At 46.0% G+C, this 16883-nt stretch overlaps 1 protein-coding gene across 1 annotated transcript; it reads right to left on the minus strand.

The window, feature by feature from the left end:
• Positions 1 to 1720: 1720 nt before the first annotated feature.
• WDR89 (WD repeat domain 89) lies at positions 1721 to 12664 on the minus strand. The gene is made up of 2 exons (XM_065748900.1): positions 12650 to 12664; positions 1721 to 3693 (listed from the first exon to the last, which is right to left on the minus strand). The coding sequence occupies exon 2, from the start codon at positions 3660 to 3662 to the stop codon at positions 2493 to 2495; it is 1170 nt and encodes a 389-aa protein (XP_065604972.1). The 5' UTR covers positions 3663 to 3693; positions 12650 to 12664; the 3' UTR covers positions 1721 to 2492.
• Positions 12665 to 16883: the final 4219 nt, after the last annotated feature.

Genomic DNA, 16883 nt, shown 5'->3' on the forward strand with positions numbered 1-16883 from the left:
GGTGTTTATATTTTGCATAATTTAGTGAAGGCCCTATCCTGCTTCCATCAAGCTCACAAGCAAGGCAAGCTGCTACACTTGCGTCAAAGGGTCGGACTCCGGAGCTGAGGAGTGTCCCGGACAGCCCTGAGCAGAGGCTTGGCAGGGATCTGCCCACCTGTATTCACCACTCATCAGTGTAGTACGTAGCAGCCCCTCAGCCTACACAACACTCAGAGGAAAGGGATGGGGTTCATCCCGCTGCAGAAACACAGAGAGCAAAGCACTACTGCCTCTGCTCACCTGCCCTCAGCACGTGTCAGCACCTGAGGTTTTAACAGACACGCAGTTACATCCATTTGAATACCTCAGATGTGGGCTCTAAACCTTTTGGTCCACTCAGACACAGAACTGGCAGTTCCACAGACACGGGCGATGACCTGGGAGGACAGAAGAGCTCAGCGGGCACGGGGTGCAGGTGCATCTCAGCCATACTGAGAGACACTGCCCGAGCAGTCTCAGAATTGCATAAAGTCATTTAAAAAGCAGCAGACGACTTCTGTGACCTTTCCTTTATAAGGACTTTGGGCGCAACTTGAATTTAACAGCACTTTTAAAAGAAGCTTAAAGCGACTCTTAAATTGAAGCTGCAGCGTTAAATAAGCAGCAGGAACGGAAGCAAGTGAATCACATCCTAATTACCAACAGACCCAACACCAGTGTGGACACACAGCTGTGGCTGAAAGACATCAGACTGGAGAACACACCACGTGGGAACCTGGTACTCCTAGAGATGATGAAGGCATCTTCAGCACAGCCACAACTGCACACTTGAGGTCCCCGCTGTATCTCAGACACTGTTTTTGAACTCCTCTAAACCCAAAGCCCCCAACTTGTTTGGAAAGAATTACCAACCTGTGCTCACATGAAAAACCTTTCAATTCTTTTACCAGCTGTTCTATAACATCACAGTCCTTAAATACTCTTTTGCTGCCTCCAGTTGTAGCTCACATATGTTAAGTACGGTGTAATTACCAACCAATATTTGACTGCAATGGCACTCAGAAGGCCGGAGGTAATTGTGTGTGCAGAGCCAGATGCATAGATTGGAGTCTGCCAGTGGAGAATAAGCAGAAAAATTCAACTGTTTCAGAACGGGGCAGTTTTGGCAGCACTTTAGAGCTGTCTGATGAACACTAAAACAAAGCACTCAATGTCGCCTACACATAAGCGCAGCTCCGCAAAGAGCCGATCCTTAGAAGGCACGCGCTCACTTCTAAAGGGTCTTACAGCCTTCTCACATCGGCCCAGGACACAGTAACTATGACCTCATGAGACTGGTTTTGTTTTTAACATTCCCTGTTGTGTGGGAACTGCTGAATCACGGCCTGAACCACTGATGGATCACTTGAGGTGAGCACTGAGTCAGCTGCAGGAGCAGTGAAGGCAATGCACTGTGACCGGAGGGGTGCAGTCTGGCTCCACCTCTCCCAGACCCCATTTAAGGGCTGACCACCACTGGGGAAGGATCTCTTTCTGCAGATCTTCCTACCATGAGCCTAGGACTCAGGTGAGCATTTTCCTTTACTTTGACTGTCTCCTTCTATCACCACCTTCTTTCTAACTACACTATCTGTAAAATATCTCAGCTACCATACTATCTGCCATTATCCATTCTGCTAACCATACACCCGTGAGCGTGCAGTACCAGCTCATTTCTAACACAGGATGAGAGACTCCAAGCACGACTGGCATTGCTGCACCTATTAACAACATTAACTCCCCAACCACCTCCCATCCTCCAGATGCACCCCCTGAGATCTCTTACCAGCACAGAGCAAAGCTGCCCGGAAGATCCTCAGGTACTTTCACAAAGCAGACACGCCCTAAGCAAGGCCACTTCTAACACTTCTCACAGTTATACATAAGCTGTGCAGAACAGTGCATTCCCATTTGGTTGAATAGATTTAAATCTTCACTGTAAAAAAATGACTCTATCAAGTGCTGCTTTACGAGCTCGTTATAAACCAGCACTATGACAATGCAGAAAGAGTACTACCGAGCATTAAGAAGTGGCATAAAATCTTTTAATATATTGAGCAATTTCATTAAGTTCTCTGTAAAGAAAGAAAAACGCAGCTTGAAATACAAAAGCTTTTAGAGCATGCCAGGGAATCTCGCTGGGAAAGTAACAAATTATGCAAGTCACAGGCCCATATTACGCATTAAAACGCTGGCTGAGACATTAAACAACCATAAAAAGTATTTTTATAAAAAAATGCCTGAAGATGTATTCTTCATGAACCACTGAGCAAACATTTACTCTTTTCAGATTAATATTAGCAACTTTTTTCTTTAAAAAAAGGCACTCATCTGATGGCCGACGTACGTTCCCCAACGGAACTCAAGTATTGCAGTTCTTTCCACCTCCAAATAAAGCAGCAGCCAAGTGCTGCCTGGAAGAACAAAACAAAGAGCAGAGCCTCACGGAGCAGGCTCCCATTCCCAGAATTTTACTTCCTCCTGCTTTTGAGGGAGCTGCTGTGAACTCTCACTCTCTTCTGCACAGAAGAAGCGATCTTCATGGACGTCTTCTTTGCCAGGGAGTGTTCCACAGCTCCGGGCCTCCACAGCAACAGCTGGGCATCCTCTCCTCCCGTCAGCAGTGACTCCTCTGCCGGGTTCCAGCAGAAAGAGCGAACAGCAGCAGAGTGTCCCCCGGGAAGGGTACCTGCCAGGCCCAGCCCAGCAGCACTGCAGCTTACCAGGTGAATGTCTCCTGCTGCTGTTCCTCCGATCAGAAAGAGTCTGTCTGCCTTTTCATGGTACATGCCCCCTACCAGGTAATCCAAGCTGCTATTTTCGATGCAGACTGCATCTCTGGCGTCCAGAACACGCAGTAGCGTGATTGGTTCTTCAGTATCTAACTGAGTGAGGTCCCACCAACAAAACCCCTCATCGTGGGTCATGCAGTAGACCTGGTCATAATCCTTCCCAGACCAGCCAATAAAACTTACTGAGGAGTCTGAATTACAGGTTGACATCAAAGCATCATCTTCGTTGTCCTTGGTAATGTCAAACATGTTAACCAAACCATCAGTTGACCCAGAAATGACCAAACTGGGTTTGACAGGATGAAAACAAACTTTAGTGACATCATCATTGTGACTCTCAGAGTACACTCCCAACGGTTCTCTAGCTGTGCTGGCGCAGTCCGTGCTGCCTCTTGCATCCCAGAACACCAGGAACGTATCTGCTTCTACTTTTTCTGTTCCAGCACAAATCAGGAGATCGCTGCAATTGATATCAAAACTGATGAACGTGTTGGAAGGATAACCGCTGAATACCTGCGCAGCTTTCTGAGCCGCTAGACGAATGTCCCAACACTTCACTGTGCCATCACTGCACGCAGAAAACACCAAGCTGTCACACCCGTGTGCAAATCTGACGCCGCTAAGTGTCCCAGGACAGCTGCTGTACTCCCGCAGGAAGTTCAGTGTTTCTCTGTTGTAGACCCTAATTGATTTATTGGAACACGAAACCGCCACAAAGCGACTGCTTTCAGACTGAGCAGATCCAGAGACGCTGATATCCAGCAGGTAAGCAGGTTCCTCGCTCAGCACAGAACGCCTCGCTATGCGCAGGCTGGCAAACTGCTCCTCGATCTTCTCCACTGCAGACATCTCAAACGCTGTCCCTGAAGTTGTCAGGAGTCTGGAACAGATGAGATACGAGGTTTAATTATAAAAGTCTGAAATAACGTTAGCTTGAAGCACGTCGATGCGAAAAGGTTTCCTGCACAGGGCTTACACATGAAATCAGAAGTCAGCCATCCTCAAGTCCAGCCTACCATTTTATTTATGGAAACAGAACTGTCCAGAGCTTCCCTGGCAAAGGAGTTCAATCTCCTCCAGCTGTAAGCACTACATCCCATAATCCCCTCAGAGGATTAAACAGCCTGTTGGTGAATGCTGTGAAAGTCATTCAGCTACGTTTGTGTCACGGTTTTGTTTCTTTTTTTAAGCAAACATTAAAGCAACTTTCCCTGCAAGCAGGAGCACTGCGAAGACACAGTTACCACCCGAGGAACAACTGCTGCCCTGAAAGGCTGCTGGCAGGCACAGCCCACAATCAGTTGCAGCAGTACAGCTGCAGGAGACTTCTTGGGTCAACCTCTCTGCTGGGAGCCACACAGAGCATGGGCAGAGAACAAGACAGAAAATGAGGCAGAACTACAGCCTGAAAGGGACAGACAAGATACATTTTACAGCTGTTCAGGTGACACACAGAAGCGCCCATCCAGCACACTGCATGAGGACAACATCACAGTCTGGGAGAACGAGGCACCTCTGACATTTTCAACAGTTCTCCTAAGAACCAAAGCCTTTCCTGAGTTTCAGTGATCCATGTGGATATTTAAGTTTAAAGGAGATGTTTACCATCAAAATCAATAGGTGGTTTCAGTCAGTTCATGAACTTGGATCACATTCCAACAAAAAAGAAGTCAGAATACAGAAAGGAAGCAGAATCATCCACATGGGATGACTCTTCTCCCCATTATAGGCTCAATGAGACCTCTTCTGTGTTACAAAATAAACTTTGGGGGAAATCACAGCAGTTTCAGCAGGGATCAGTTCCCTGTTCTCACTCCTATGGATGTTCCAGTTAATGCAGAAAAGGGTAAAGCAGTACTCCAAAATGGCCTCCTTTCCTTAAGAACAAGGCCAGTACCCAATCCCAGTGACCACACACACAAGGATTCTTTCTGCAAATACCAACACAGAAACCAAAGAAAAATCAGGGAGGCCCAGGATGCAAAACAAAAAATCGTCATGCTTTCCCAGCTGTCCCATTGATTTTCTTCTCCTAATTCTTCAGGCTGGATTTTGGGACGCAGACGAAACGAGCCAAGTGCCATGTACTAGTTGGTTTTGGCTCTTTGCTCTAATGTTCCACAGGAGGCCAGCAACAAAGGAAAAGTTGCTATGACAAAACTGCATTCTGTTTTGTTTTTTTCCCCATGGTGTTGTGGTAGTTTCGAGGCCCTGCCCCCCCCACTCTGTTTGGTACATACAGATACTCAACGCACCACGTGATAAACGAGCAAATTCTTCAAAAACAGCTTAAGTAGACACACTCATAAAAGCTTAATTCCCAAGTCACAAATAATCTAAGCTATTCGACCTGGTAATATCCTGACAATGAGGTCCCAGGTTAATCTCCTACATCAAAGCAACCTTTCAGAACACATCTACAAGTAATTTTTGCCATAAAATGCAGACATCCTGTGGAAACTCCTTTCCCCTCCAAAGAGAAGGATTTCAGCATGTTTTCTGGCACCAGCCTGCGTACAGCCCTACTTGCACACTTCTCCGGGTATGTACTGCAATGGAACAAGATTTTAGCAGAGCCAATCTAGAAGCAGACTGCTGTTGAGCAGTGCTTGCTCAGCTGTGCACAAGGCTAAGGCCCAACTGCAGCCAGGTTTGTTGAACTTTATTTCTGAAAAGTCACCAGCTGTGAGAAGCTAGAGTGTGAAAGCACGCTTCATTCAGATTTCATGGTACCCACTGGGAAGCAGAGCGAGCCCAACATAGCTTTGACTCCTCAGCGATACAGGTGGAGCTATTTTGCACTGGCAGGAAACACTCTTTGCAGGATAGCTGTGCAACATGCATCGTCAGCAAGGCGGAGCACACGGCCTCCAGAGCTATTTCTGCAGCAGCAGCTATGGAGCTGCAGTTCTGCATCTGATGGCAGCTGGGTTTTTGCTCAGAACTCAGTACAATGTCTGCCCCTGCAAGAAGGCCTTCAGGCCTTTATGAAATTGGGATTGAAGGTTATATAAACAATTTGTGCTCGAGCGTCAGGGTGTAGCTGCCAGCCCTTCCTTTTCAGGAGGGGAAGTCACTGCTGTACTTTGATGGGAAAGTTTAAATGGCAGGAATAGGATCTGTGTTAAATTTATGGGACAAATAGGAAACAATGGTCTTCCAAACACAATAGAAGATCACTAAGCACTGGATGGCTGCCACTCTGAAAGCACATGCTGCTCTGCACTGCAGAAGAAAAGCACTTCTAGTTCAGCACTCCTTAACTTTGACGACCCAGGTATCCAGTTTGTTACGGTCACCAAGAAGCCCTGTGCCACATCAGCAGCTTGGAAAGGCTTGGGCATGGCACAAGAAGCAGTCACAGCGACAGTGGGGAAACCTGCCTGTGAGAAGCAGACAACAGCTCCGCAGGGGGAAGGCAGCTTGCTGCGGGACTGACTCTCAAGAAGTGGCAGAGATCCCTTGGGAAAAGGGTTTGGCTGCTCCCTCCTTTCTTCAGGATATGTGGTCACTAGTAGATCTCAGGTTCTTCTTTCATTCCAACTCACAGCAGCCCAAAGTCTGGATCTACAAAACCCACGGCCTGGATTACACATGAGTATCTGGCCCAGGTGTCTGGGTAACGCTGGCTGCTTTCATCCTCAGTGTCTGCCACTCCTCACGTGGAGCTGCATCTCTCACCACCATCCTCACCGAGGTGAGGCCTCCTGTTACAGATCAGCCCTACTGGATGTGGTCCTACAAACTACAGCCTCTTGATCTTTGCTCTTTGTTCTGCCTGAGCGTACACTGCTGTGCTCTTCGTGCATATTCTAACCCTCACAGCCTAAACTCAAGCCAACAGGCTCACGACTCCTCCTGATTGCAGAAAGCTTCTCAAAAAGAAAACCAGCAGTTTCTCAGTTATTCCTCCTCCTCCTCGCTGTGCTCCTTTGGCAAATCATGGAGTTCTCGATTCCAAAAGGGAACATCAGCTCTGCGAATCACAGCAAAATAACATCACCCCTGAAAAATGCCACAGAAAATGTGGCAAGAATGGATCTTTGCCTCAAAGACTTAGTGCTAAGAGTGACTTGTAAGAGAGGAGAAACACGTAATAAAAATGAAAACAACCTGTAGATTTGGCAGCCTTCTCTGCAGAGGTCAAATACCAAAAATAGCAAGGGATTTGAACAGCAGTAGATGAAATCTTACGCTGTTCTTTCCTACTATAAACAATGCAAACAGACCCTCCCTTTATTTTCATGATTATCAAAAGTTCAAGAGCAAATTAAGAATAAACCCGAAGCTCTGGACAGCGGAAAGCAGTTCATGCATGCAACATCACGTGTGCTCGGTGTCTTAAGACAAAAACAAAGCGTGGTGTTGGTGGAGGAGCACACATTAGTGCGCTGTGCTTCACTAATGCGAAACGCCTTTGGAGACCTCTCCTCGTTGGCACCGCTGCACAAACAGAAGATGGATCTGCCAAGTGATCTAAGAACTGAGGGGAAGCACAGCCATCCCATCAGGCACACAGAGTTGCTGCAGGATACGCACTCCTGTACTTGGTTTTGGTTTTGTACCGAAGCAGTACGAGGTGTCCTTCCAGCATTCCCACCTGCAGGGCAAAGAGCCGGGAATGCCGTGCCCCAGAGGCGAAGCTAAAGTGCAGAGATGAGATGCAAACTGCCAAGAGAATTACTGCATCGCTTCGTTTCCAAACGAAAGCTCCTCATCTCAATTCTGCATTTGTAGCACAGAGAAAAATATATCGAGAAAGCAGACGGGAAGAAAAAAAGATAACAGCACTGCCACAACAAATGCTATGAAAAGAACAAAACCGAGCAAACAGAGAATGAACTTTCTGCATTGCATCACATGAATTTAATCCCATGGGGAAATGGCTGTAGCTGTACTGATGAGAGGAAAAGGTACGAATCAAAGAGAGAACAAACGGTCACGGGAGATAGGACATAGTGCCAAAAACGCTCAAATTATTAATTCTAGCTTCAGACCTAAATCGAAATCATGAAAACGTGATGCTCAGAGCGCTGAGCTTCCTTCTCCAGAACAAGGCTCACACTTCTGTCAGAAGGATTTGAGGGCTTTCTTGGTTTTAATCCCCACTCACCCACTTCCACACTGGTGACAGACCCATCCATTGAGGGGTACAGGAAGTCCTCTGTCACCAAGCCAGGAGCGACGGAGCGCTGATTTCTGAAGGTTTCCTGGCAGTGACCTCATCAGGTTGACGTTGTAATTACACCAAGGTGCTGAGGTGGTCCAGCACAAAAGAGCACACAGTAATACGAGGATACAGGGCACTCTGTTTTGCTCCCATTGCTACTCCCAAAAGAAGCTGAGAGAAGCTACGGCAGATGCATTCCTATCTTATAAAGACAGACCCAACAGACTGCACAGGAGTAGTTAAATTACAGCTACAGATACTGGGAAAGCTGTCCCAGCAAGGCCTTCTGCTCCCAGCAGTCTGCCTGCAGTGCCACCACAGCCAGCCCACCACAAACCATGAGGAGAACCCAAGTCTCAGCCTTCTGCATTTGCGCTTATCTCAGACCACAGAAGAATCATTTCCTTTCTCTTATGAGCACCTCCCATTGTAAACACACTGACTTCACTTTTTGTAGCTTCAAATGTACAATAGGAGAGAGAACTGATAGTCTTCCCCATTACACCATGCCAGCAGCTGCTGGAAATCACACGTGTAGGGTACAACATGCTACTGGGTGCAGCATTAACTTCACCTCCATCCGCTCTTCCACAATAGTGCTGTTATCAGCCATGAACATTGAAGCTCTCTCCAAACCTGCCTCCTCACTAACAGCATTTTCTTTTGTTAGAAGAACCAGCAAGGTGTTTGGCTTGGCACTAGGGCTACGCACTGAGACAGTCATCTCGCTGATAAGGAAGGCAGAAATGAAGCTATCTAGCTGAGTGGGAGGCTGCACTTGAACCAGATGTTGGCCTACAAACACTGCCTAGCCCTGAGGACAGCTGAGCAGCTTTCTGGAGAAGCTCCCAGCAATTCACAACACTCTCTTGTTTCTTAATCAGTGAAGCAAAAGCAGTATTTGCCAACTACACAATACTCATGCACAGAACCATTACTAAGTACAGTGAGCAGCAGGCTCTCAAAAGCAAACAGCTCGTTCTGAATGCCCGTGCTACTGGATCGAATGCGAAAGGCACAGGGGTACTGCAATCCACCACCAGAAAGTGCTTCACTGTCCCTTCAAGCCCAGGATGACAATGCAGGGCTCTAGTGGTGAGGACCTGCAGTGCCATTTTAAATGAAAGAAACCACCCCTCCAATGGGCAGCGCCACGACCCGCCCTACAGAGGAGAGCAGAGAGGAAAAAACACTTATACAGCCGCATGAATTATTCAGTGGCTCTGAAATAAGAGCATTTACTGCCTTCCAATTACACACTGCTACTTGGTATCAACATCCTCGTATAAAAAAAAATGGAAATGCGGAGATTCTTCCCACAGATTAGGAAATTCTGCTGAAATTCTTCCAAGGAATTTGTTTCTACACCACAGAGGAAGCCTGGGAAATTTCAGCCTAAATTTAGCAGCAATCAGAATAAAAGGATACAAAGACACTTAAGCTACAGCAGGAAAAATAGCTCCTGCCATCACACACTGGTGCCAAAATACCTATAATGAGATGAAATGTTTTATTTACCAGGAGTTTTCAGAAGTTCTTTCACAACAGTAATTTACCCTTAAGCACACCCACTCCTCAAAACGCAAGGCTATTATGTTTTCAGGACACTCTTCTTAAAAACCCAAGCCTAAATCCGTACCACACTTCACATCTCCCCTAGGAACGCTGCTGGGAAGCCGATAAGATGATGCTCTCCATCATGCCCAGACATGGCAGCTGTATTTTCCAAAGGACATTCCTGTGCCTGACCATTTCTGACCCTACGCTAACATCCCCAGTTCTAGACGTGTTGTGCAAGCAGAACAGCTGCAAAACCCAAGCGGGGGAAATGGCACTGCTGTCTTCTCCTCCTTTGCTGCCCCAGGAATGTGCAAGTTACTAGGGCATCCCCACCAATCACACCCCCAGCACCCCTGTTTGATACTTAGCGAATCCAGAACGTCACCGCATCGAGATCATTCGTCAGCCCCTCTCCAGTATCAAAGCAACAGTGGAAACTGGAGATCCCCATGTGCCTGTGACAGTTTGCAGACGATCGGTTTCCAAAACATGCTCTTAGTGCATGACAGCTGGCAGGCTGTGGGGAACCATTACCGTGCCCTAAGCTTGCTTCTCAGTGCTTCAGAGCAGACAAAAGGAAAAAGAAGCCATCTAAGTGCCGGCAGTAGGACTCAGCTGTAAGAAGCAGAATCGAGGAAGGGAAGGACAAAAGAAGTATTTAAGCATTAATACTCTATCTCTTTCTGATCAAAGAGACCTATAGAGTACATGGCAACACGGCCAAACCCTGCTGGCAAATCCTAACCAAAGCTGTGTGATCTTGTTAGCACCCACAAAACCACAAGGATCTGCAGTGGAAGTGTACTTTCCAGAGATCCACAGTCCTTCCCAAAACCTTCAGCCGACAGCGCTGCTCCAAAACAAGGCAAGTATGAAAAGTAAGTCAAAAGTTTCATGCATTTTAATAACCCTGCTCTGGAGCTGTATTTGTTCCCAGTGCTTCAATCCAAATTTTGCAGGGTCACGGCCAGCTGCCAGCAGGACTCGTTGCTGAAGCCAATCTCTTGATAACTAAACCATAACCTAGCCCAGAGGACGGGTTAGATGATCCAGGGAATGGACTGTTTATTTTACAAGACGTAGCTGGGATGCTTTGCCTTGTATAGCTTGGCAAAGACAGAGACTGAGAGGGCACATGATTACTATCTGCAAATACATCAAAGGAATAAATGCAGGGGAAGGAGGGGGCTACTCAAGAACAATACTGGCACAGTTATTTAAGACTATAAACTGACCACTGGGAGGAGAAATGATAATCAAGTTTAACTGTCCAAATACTTTCCAACTGGAACAGCATGGGCAAAAACTTTGATTTACTTTATCTACTTCTGCAACCCCGTCGGCCTGGCACCCACAACCATCCCTGCACAGCCAAGAACAAACAGGAAAGCTGACTGAAAACCAAGCAACTGCAAGATAAGCAGGCTCGTTGCTTCTTTCTGGAAGACACCAAACTGGCAGCCAGACAGCAACGAGACACAGCAGCTGCTCACTGCACATTCAGAAGCAGAACTAAGCCCACCTCCAGCCTGAGATGGCTTCCTCTCCCCACGCCCCTGAAATCACGGGGACAAAAACCTAACAACTTGAGTGCACCCGTACTAAAGAGCCACATCTTTTTACAGAGGCTGTGTGAAAAATGCCGTGTCTCCCTCTCACATCTGAACGTTTTAAGAGACACTGCCACCAAGAGCTGTGGGTTTGTGCTGCAATGACTGCAGCTCTCAGCACCACAGCCAGCCAGCAATCTCAGAGCGAGCTGAAGGTACCAAGCGCGCTAAGGACACAACGTGTCATTTCACGCTCAGCCCACTTGATGTCACTAATGACCACCAGTCAGACAGCTGAATCAATCTGCACAGAGCTGAGGCCTGGCACGCAACAGGAGGTCTCAAAGAACAAGAAATCATTCCAGATTAGCATATCTTTAAGGGAAATATTAACGTGAAATTGTTATAATGCACAGCTGTGTAGTTGGTGTTTGCTTCCTTCCACCGCTTACAAAATATTCTGATGGCTGAAAATGCTTGAACATCTCTACAAAGAGAAGGTGCATTCTAAAGCTGGGACCTTTGGAACAGCTTACCCAAACAACTCTGTGTTGGTAGAGCAATTCGAACCGTTTCCTTTAGTGCTACAGGTTTTCTAGCTTTGTCTTTCCAGTGAGCTATCTGCCCCCGTTGTGTGTTTGGGTCTGAAACATTTTTAATCAGAACTCTCACCAAAATAGAAGACAAATGAAAAAGACTGTGATCTCTAGAGGTCCCCTCCAACCCCTACAATTCTGTGATTCTATTTAACCAATCCTACAGGAGATGCTCTAAGCTTCTCTTGCACTGCCACACGTCAGCAAAGCCCGGGCTGAGCTGCTCCCTGCTGCAGCTGCTGCCACGAGCAGCTGGGAAGCAGGTAGGAGGAAAAGGGAAGGAAAAGGAGGCAACAGGAGGAAATAAGCGAGGACACACCACTAAGAACTTGGTGATCTTTCTGTTAAAGAGGCCGTGCAGCAACAAGGGAAGGAGGTAACGGAGAAGCCGACAGCGCATCAGGGTAAACTTTAAAAGAGGGCAAAGGCGTGCGCGAAGCTCAGCTTCCCAACCCCACGCAGCTCAGGCAACGTCACGTGGGGGCCCACGCTGCTGGAGAGCCGGCAGCGCAGTCTCCGTGGGCTCTCGCCTGCCCGCCTTACACCTTCCACTGTCTGTCCTGCACGTCCCAAAACGCAGCCATGCCCAAACCGGGCACGCCCGCGCCTGGCCCGGCAATCCCAGTGACAGAGGACAGCTGCACGTCCCAAAACGCAGCCATGCCCAAACCGGGCACGCCCGCGCCTGGCCCGGCAATCCCAGTGACAGAGGACAGAGCTCTGAGCACAGCGCGGGGAGCACACAGCTGCTGCGGCCGGGAGGGACCTCTGGAGATCATCGACCCCCACAGACGCCTTTCACCCACCACTCAGACCCACACCCCCTAAAGGTCCTCGGGGCCCAGCAAACGTACACCTCTAGGGGACAACGAACTTGGAATTACGCCGTTACAACCGACATCAGTCCTTAACGTAACCCCGCGCCGTCCCTCACACACCCCCGGCCCAGAGGCCGCTCACCTCAGCCCGGCGCCGCGTGCGCCCCGCCCGACATAAGCTCCGCCCCAACAACCTGCCCCGCCCACCCCCATTGGCTGCTCCGACCGCTCCGCCCACTACAAGCCCCGCCCCGGCCCCCCCATTGGTTGCTCGGCCCGCCCCGCCGGCCGCCATCTTATCTCCCCTGCGGCGGGGGAAGAAAGGGACGCACCGGAAGGGGCGGGGCTCAGGAGGCGCGGCCTCGTCCTGTTGCCATGGCAGCGCCGCCTTTGTACCACTTAAGATTGTATTTGTAGTTCCCCCCCCAAAAAATATTCTGTATATTATGTTAACTAACGATACACCCAACACCACAAGTGAAGGCTTCGTTTTTAATAAATTCATTTTTTTTCTGATATTTTTCAATCTGCAGCTTTGATCTCTTTGGTAATCACAGGCACTTTTAATCCCAAAGCATACACGTTTGGACTGACAGCTTGTTTTCCTGGCAAGATAAAGAGGCTTTACCTAAGCCCAAAAACACAATCACATCGCGTGGGCAATTAGCACAACCCATCATAAAAAACCCTTAAATCCACATAAAACACTCCTCCTGCAGTTCAATGGCTTTCACTGACAAGTAAAGGGAGCAGAACTTCAGCCAGAAGCTAGGTGCAAAGTACTGACACTTCACTGCTTCCCACTCGTGTGCTAAACTTTAATTCAACATGTCTCAACCACTGCCGTCATCACCACAGCTACTTATGTACCTAACAATACTACTGTAGTTTTACAGGTGGAGAATGCCCATTTCTTTGTTCGTTCTGCAGTACTGAGATGGTCAGCTCATATTTTACAGATACACTGATGATTCGCCTGGGCTGCAGCTTAAAGACAGCTTGCTAAATAATTTATTAGAACTAAAGTTAACAGCTATTTGTATTTGTGAGGAGTCACAGGTGCACAAGCAGGTATCACAGAGGACAGACCCACTCAACAACTGCCATAGAGGAACACTTTTTTTTTTTTAATTTACAATTTTTGGAAACCTCTTTTTTCTTAAATATGAAAGCACGCATGACAATAAAGCACAAAAAAAACAAAGTACCTGCTCAGTGTTTTCACAGTAAGTGCCTTCCATAAGTCTGTCACCCAGCACTACAAGTGCTGCTCAGATCAGTAAGTATTTATGAACACTTCAAAATTAGATCTGTTTTAATTGAAGAAATACTGAATTTCATACAGTAAGGCTGTATTGCAAGTTTCAGCAATACAGTGAGAAATATTTTTAGCTGACGATTTTATATCTGAGTTTTCCAGAGTGATTAGTATTGTCACAAGTTCAACAAATTCCTTCTGTTCATTGTTCACATTAGTGAAAACAGCTGCAAGATCAACTGGAATGACATAGTTCTACAGCCACAGATTTGGCATTCCCAAAGTACTCCCAGATTAATCCAGCTCTATTAACAAAAAGTACAATTTTCATGATGGTACACCAACGCTGTTGAGTCACAACGTGCGTTCGTTGGAAGTACATCTGTAAATTTCAGCACAATAATTGCATGACTGCCTCTGGAGATCATTTGTAACTCCTGACAGTTACTTCACAGACAGAACTTGAATACATGTTTAGAAAGGAAGCTCTATGAATCCCCTTAAAAGACAGCATAGCTATTTAGACAAGCCTGAGTTGCAGTGTCGTGCACTCTAGGACTTAGGTGAAGCCTTCAAATAGCAGGTTCTCTGCAACAAGAATTTCTTGCTGTGTGCTTGCACAGTGCCACAAGATATGTTGTGACACAACCATCCCTCAAGTATGGCCAGCAACTTCTAGATGCTGTCCTGATACACCACAAATATTTCTGGTACCTTGCTTTTCAACCTGCATTGTGTCAAATACAGGTCAGTGAGGAGTGTTTCTTTCTCTCACAGCAAATTAAAGGAAGAGAAAGTAAAAGCTCCATTATTTTTAGAGTCATTTTATGTCTAACATTCAAAGTAGAGAAATATCTATATGTAGCTGAAATGACTTTTCTTATAAGTAACATTGGTGGGGCTTGATAACAATATGAATGTTGCTTGTTGCAGTTTTAACTTGCACTACTCAATCAAGATGTATCAAATTAGGGAGTGAAATGCAAATTACTTAACTATTTAATTCATCTGATGTACAGTGAAAGCTTTCAACTTACTGTCTTATTCACGGTTTTTTGCCTCATACAGCATCTTCTTCCATGGTACATCACTCCAGCATGCAAAGATTTATCTGTAGTATATTTTAGCCACCCATGGCAACTTTTGCAGTAGAGCTGCAGTGAATCCGCATATGCATGATGTGTACATAAAAATATAGAAACACTAGGTTATAAAGGACCTACAAAATCATCCAGCCCAACCATCCTCTCCTAGCACCATCCCTAACCCACTAAGCTACTTACTGGGGAACGATGAATGTAGCTCCATTCACAGATCTCCTGCAGCTGAAGGACCACAAGGTAATGGGATTTTCTGGGGTTGATTTAAACCATCTTTAAAAATTACATCTCATTGGATTGTTTCAGTTTGCAGTTTCTGCCCGTTTGATGTGAGGGTGTGTGGGTCACTTCTCTATACCACTTTTTACTGTTATTCCCGGAGAACTTGAAAGAAAGCATAAAATGAGGGAAATTTATTGTCACTGTGATTATCAAGCACTACTTGATACTGAAACTCTGTTGATTTACAACAATAGAGGATGGTCTGATTGCAAAGTCAAGCTGCTTGATAAACTATTTTCTAGAGTTTGGGAGTCACCATTGCTATCTTTGCTTCAAGGTTTGGTCTGCTAATTAGCTGAAACTAGTTGACTACGAGATGAGTTACATAAAAGACTTGGTCCCAAAGTGCTCATCTTCTCTCTCTGAAAAGAGAGAAACAATGACTTCAAAGGTGTTACATAGAACTTATCCAACTGTGTTATGTTCCACAGACACAAAGAAAATATAATTCTTACAGTAGCCTGGGCCCACTTGGCCAATAAATCTCTTTAATTTGCAGTTCCAACATCTACAACTGAACTGCTGAAGTCCACAGCAATAATCATTAAGAAGTCAGTAACCATTGCAGCGTGAACAATGCTGTAAACAGTAAATTACCAAAACTGAATGATCAAAGTCCATGCTAACTACAGGGAAAGCATAAGTAACAGGCTTTGTGAATCTCAGTTCAAAAATCTGTGCAGGTTAGTAGAAATCTGGGTCATTCTGTTCTGAAACTTAATCATTCTGTGCAAGGAATGTATGATTACATCCCCTTGCTTAACAGCAGGAGATTAGCAATTGCAAAGTAGCACTTCGTACAGGCATTTCTGTTGGCAGTCTTCCCAAGGCAGCTGTGGACTTGATTAGCCACTAGGCCTGAATTTTCCACAGCAGGAATTATCCAAATACAGCTACTAGAATACCAAAGGAGAGAAAATATAATGCACTAAATAATACAGTGCAGTTGCATCTTTAACTGATTAGAAGCAGAACTTTTTTTCTATTTAAGGATTCTAGGAATCTGACTACAAACACATGAGACAACTTGAAATCAAATTGCACTAGTGTTAGTACAGACAATGGACTGTATAACAGAGATCACATTTCTAAGCCAAAACAGCTCCTTGTTCTCCAACTTCAAGAAACTCACCAGAAGTTTTTTTTAATATATTTTGAATATAAAAAATAACCAGGTGCAACTGCGTGTTATCTAGAGAAAGAAGCAAAATATTTCTTCCAATAGAAGACAATCAATATAGAATTTGTCCCTAACCCTAATTTTGTTCTGAAAAGGGCAAAGGATTTACAGCTCACGTCACTCACAGCTCTCAGTGCTCTCCTTACTGTACTTAATCTGTCAATCAAGTACTTGCCATGCAATTCAAAGAAGTTTTTTGCACGTGGGCAGAATAAGTCACTTGTGTAAAGACACTGCATTGCAAACTGTAAAATGGGGAAAGGTGCAATTCCCAGCACACTGCAGGTTTAAGCTCTTAGGCACAAACTTAGCTTTTAATGTAAACTACAGACCTTGCACAAACTAATTATTAAGCAAAAAGTTAAATCAGATGTAGACCATCTTGCAAATCACAGCTCAACTGCTGTCAAAGAACTATTGAAGGTAATTTGTACCTGTGTGGTTGATGCATTTCTCCTCGCCTGGTACACTCTTGTGGTCTAACAGTCTCAAAGAACTGGAAAGGAACACAATAGAAAAATCTGTCTCAGAGTGGTTGGGGTTGGAGGAGAACTCT

Source organism: Cyrtonyx montezumae, unplaced genomic scaffold (assembly GCF_038088225.1).
Source record: "Cyrtonyx montezumae isolate F1298 unplaced genomic scaffold, pur_monq_1.0 scaffold_10, whole genome shotgun sequence".
Taxonomy (NCBI): Eukaryota; Metazoa; Chordata; class Aves; order Galliformes; family Odontophoridae; genus Cyrtonyx; species Cyrtonyx montezumae.

Bases quoted from the DNA above. Each gene is read 5' to 3' on its own strand.
- WDR89 (XM_065748900.1), bottom strand. From the start codon at position 3,662: ATGTCTGCAGTGGAGAAGATCGAGGAGCAGTTTGCCAGCCTGCGCATA.